Genomic DNA, 4801 nt, shown 5'->3' with positions numbered 1-4801 from the left:
AGACTAGGCACGAGATGAACTTCCCGGAGATCGAAACCCAGACGGATGCAGAGTTCATTGGGCCGAAGAATATTAGCATTCGTCCTATTGACGATTAGGAGGAGGAGAAGAAGAAGAACAAGTCGCTGGCACTGCACATTCCTCACAACGATAGTGATGATGTGATGGTGAGGTCCTTGCATGAGCATCAGATGTATGTCCAAGCATAGTGGAAATTCTTTTTGAAGCGCGAGGCCGAGCAGGAGAAGTAGGTGGTGAAGAAGGATGACGAGGCCGGCCCCTTGATGGTGGTCCCTGTTGAGTCTAACTTGTCGGGATGGGATAACTTAGAGGAGGAGGACGATGAGTTCATTGAGTGTGACGACACCAGTATGGACGAGTTTTGGGAGCAATTCCAGAGCGACGATTAACTAATTTTGTGTTTGATGTAGTTGAAGTAGAATGGGAGTAGTAGTACTTTGTGTGATGTAATTATTTGTACTATGTCAATTATGTTTTGAGAACTATGTTTTTTTCAAATGAACTTGCTATATGCTTGAAATGGTGTATTAGTTGAACTACTTTTACATCGTCTTTTATACATCATTTTTGGGGCACTAGTTTTACATCATCCATTATATTTCATATGTTGGAGTAGGGTGTTTTTTGGTGACGTAAAACACACTTTTTGGTGATGTAGTTTTATATCTAGCACTTCTTGATGATGTATTTTACATCATCTACTGGAGATTCTAAGCATCATTGATTCCAGCAGTAAAGGAAATGCCACATCCATTTATTTTCAGAAGCCATGCTTTAGGTTAATTTTGGAGGGATAATTAATTTACCCCTATAATTATGAATCTAATCACCAAACTAAACAAGGTTGTTTATGTCCCAACTCCTTCTCCATTCACTGCCTTGGTTACCTTCGCCAGAAAATACACCTAACATAATCATGTTATGGTAAGAAGTTGTCCAGGTAATGCGTCATTTTTTGATACGGCAGCGAGAAATGAGCAAGAACAATCACAATTATATGTGTTCACTCTTGGCTGGACAAGAAATGTACCAGCATTATTAGTTTACCATTTTTCACTATTTTCTTTTGTGCAGAAGGTTAAGATACATTGGCATGTGATTTGTGACAGTGAGACTACAAAATGGAGCAAGGGCATCTTGAATGTCAACCCCTAAAGCGGACATCGCATCTATCCGCGAACCAGTCCGGACAGGTGTTCAAACACTAATATGGGAGCCGATCATCCAAAGCTAGCCGCGAATGTCCATTCTCATTTAGAACGAAATTTAGTAAAAAAAAAGTAGTGAAAATTTTAAAAAATTGTATGATTTTCTTTTAAAGTTAGATAATTTTTTATGTAAAACCGTATGATACTTCTTCCTTTGAACTAAGTAAAATAATAATAACTGAAACTACCCTATACTGGATGTTGACCTCGTGCACGTGGCCAGGATAGCTGGCGGTTGGTGCCGCTGTAGTCGGAGACGTCGGAGTGGGGCTTCTAGCGGTGGAAGGGCGTGAGGTCATGGCACGTTCCATGTGTGACCTTTTGATCGATATTGTTCGTGCACAATATGAATCCATAGTGAGGTGTGATTAGTACCACACAATACCAATCCATAGTGATCCGTGGATGCATGCAAAAATGCTCATTGATTGCTTAATTATAAGAGTAATGACATACAAAGCAGATTCCTACTATTTCTCGCTTTCTGTCAAAAAATTATAAGAGTAATGCTCATTTTTTGATTCCTACTCATTGATTGCTTAATTATAAGAGTAATAACACGCATAATCTGAACGTTCAAGCTTTGCACACACACCAAGCAGATTGCTTGGTAAGTCACCAACAAATATTTGCAGTTTGCAAGCTTTGCACACACATGGAGACAATTGACACATGTACGCTTTGCGCACGTGTGCAAACACACACACGCGCACACACCGAAAGAGTTATAAGAGTGGTAACTTTGCATACACTTTTATTTTATTTTATTATAAGCCAGGCAGGCAAGGCTGGCCTAAGTTTTTGTTGTACTCTATCATGGCAGCAAGCCTCTATTTCCACTCTAAATTTATTTTTATTCTATTAATTAAGCCAGCAAGCTCATAACTAATTTATTCTGGAGTGTTTATGGAGGGTGCAGTCGAAGAGAAAGCGGTGAGCGAGGTGGTTCTTCACTTGCGGCCGAAGTCAAAGCTGCCGCTGGCCTTGGGGTGCCGAATTCCGGAGCAATACCAGCAAATATTGGTGGACCAAGCTGAAAAGAAGCATGGCGAGATATGTATGTGTGAGGAAGAGTACGTGGCGTGTGTATACTGTACATATGTATGTATGTATGCATGGAAATGGAGTAGGACTTGTAAGTATATAGAAGAATAAGATGTGGTACGTACTGGATGGTCCATCTAGCATGACACAGTTCAACACCCGTTGTGGGGGGCCATCGCCGACGATCTCCGCGAAGAACGTGGCACCCTGCATCGGCCGTGAAGTTGAGGTGGAAGCAGAGACGGTGGTCACGGCCATTCACCCAGCGGCAGGAGAAAGCATGGCTGTCTACCGGATCCAACTCCTTGAGGACAACACCCTGCAAACAATTAAGATCAGCGATGGTAAACATGCTTGCATGGGAGGAACAAGGATACGGATGGAGTAACTATCACATGAACTCTGTTGTAGTGCTGAGCAGCAAGCCGGGTGCACACATGCGTCTGGCTGTCATCGAGATATCTGTAGTACTCCTCACGGGTCGGCGGCGAGCGGTTGTTCGCCCTCGAGTCCGTGTACCGGTTGGCGAACCGCCGGCCCAGGTCATCGCCATAGTCGTCACCTCCAGCCGCCATTAGCTAGCTAGTTTCCGGCGACTTGGATAGATGGATAGATGGAGGAACACGTGTACTAGCTAGCAACTTGTGATATGGGAGTCTAGTCCATATCATCTCATCTCTCTATATATATGGGACCGCGATCGGTTCGTTCATCCATCCATCACGAGTGTATGATCCAACTGCCATATGTGCATTCAATTTGCGTGATTCTGTCTTCTTTCACACATATCAGGAGTGCTTTGCTATTACACTTACAGGAGTGTAGCATTTTTGCATACCAGCATGATGCAGATGCTATGTTAGCCGCTCAGATTGAAGAGCGTTTTGGACATGGCAAGGTCCAAGGCATGCGTATGCATGCATCAGGGATGCACACCGGCCAGCCATGCTTTTGCGTTGCTGCTGCTACCTCAAGCTCAAGAGCGTGAAGCACCATGATTGCCATCTAGATGCATGACCCAACCGTGTGACCCAACCATGTAAAACTGCATACGAGTCTGGGAATTATTATTATTATTATTACTACTACTACTACTACTAGCAGTGAAAAGGCACTGCGGCGACACCGCGCCCATGTGATATCCCCTAGCTGAGTGAATTATTGCTTGTATATTGCACAGAACATCGCCACAACCAAAAGAATCTGTATTTGGGTCCCTCCAAATCTAACGAAACACCAAAGCATGAATAGAACTATCTCCCGGAACCAAAGCTAAATTTCATGCCACATCACAAATGGATGAACTGAACCAGATTATCACATAGAAGGGCAAAGTAAAAAAAAAACACCTTTGCAAACTTGACATTGGCGTCCTGGTTGACGATCAATGTAACCTTCTATTTAGCTATGCGCTAAACATGATCATTAAATAGTTGTTGTCATGTACTCCCTCCGTTCCTAAATATAAGTCTTTATAAAGATTTTACTATGAACTACATACGGACGTATATAGATGCATTTGAAGTACGGATTCATTCATTTCGCTTTGTATGTAGTCCATCTAGTGGAATCTCTATAAAGACTTACATTTAGGAACGGAGGAAGTAGCATAATATATACTTAGCAGCAGTATCTACTTGTAAATGGACAAACAACCACGGTATGTTGGATTTATAACCAAGGAAATAGACCAGGCACAGAAAAGAAGGTGACATTTTTTCTTGGATATTTACATCGCATGGTAAAGTATTCCAGAAAGCAAGATAGGAGAGCTAACCATCGAAAAGCTCCTTTGGTGCACGACGTCTAGTGATATGCTTATCTGCACCACTCCTTTGCATGTGGATCGCCATAGCGCATTTATGAACCAATGTATAACAACGCAACGGTTCTTTTACAATAGGTAGTATATCACGGGTAAAGGACATGGTGTGGTACTAGATTCGTTCACTAGTAGCAGCAAATGTTCCACGATCCATCCCCTTAGTATGACGAAATCTGGCACCGGTAGTAACTTGGACCAAACCTGGTACACCTGACCTGCTTGCCGGGTTTCACATCGGGTCCTTGTTGGGCCATGTACCAAATCGGAGGGTGTGGCCACTACCCGGCAAAATGCCCGCCATCTAGTCTGGCCCGACACGATCTGTCCCACCCACCCCGAGCACATAAATTTCTTGCACATTCAAGAAGTTTAATTAGTTCATGATAACCAGCCATTTGACTCATTATAGTACTGTAGCTCTGGTCATTGTATAATGACTGATCGCTGGATGGCGCGCATATTTAAGAAGCCTCCCATACTACATGCACTGTGTGCTAAACATGATTAGCCAGTGCTTTAGCTCTTCGATAGGATGAACAAAAAGTTTGATTTATTTAGCCAGCGCTTGATCCAGTTCCACTGTCATGAGCTAGGGGCATTCTTTATGTAACCATTTGTTTTGACCAGTCAGTTCCGCCCGGCGCACCACCACAGTCTACACCTCATTTACTGTTCTTATCCCCCTTCATCAACACCCACCTAC

At 43.1% G+C, this 4801-nt stretch overlaps 1 protein-coding gene across 1 annotated transcript; it reads right to left on the bottom strand.

Moving 5' to 3' along the window:
- Positions 1-1893: 1893 nt before the first annotated feature.
- Positions 1894-2905, bottom strand: LOC119336298. The gene is made up of 3 exons (XM_037608294.1): positions 2669-2905; positions 2399-2592; positions 1894-2262 (listed from the first exon to the last, which is right to left on the bottom strand). Exons 1-3 carry the CDS (start codon positions 2846-2848, stop codon positions 2196-2198), a joined length of 441 nt encoding a protein of 146 aa, XP_037464191.1. The 5' UTR covers positions 2849-2905; the 3' UTR covers positions 1894-2195.
- Between the last annotated feature and the right edge of the window lie 1896 nt (positions 2906-4801).

Source organism: Triticum dicoccoides, chromosome 7B (genome assembly GCF_002162155.2).
Source record: "Triticum dicoccoides isolate Atlit2015 ecotype Zavitan chromosome 7B, WEW_v2.0, whole genome shotgun sequence".
Classification (NCBI taxonomy): Eukaryota; Viridiplantae; Streptophyta; class Magnoliopsida; order Poales; family Poaceae; genus Triticum; species Triticum dicoccoides.
This window is presented reverse-complemented; position numbering and strand designations above follow the sequence as displayed.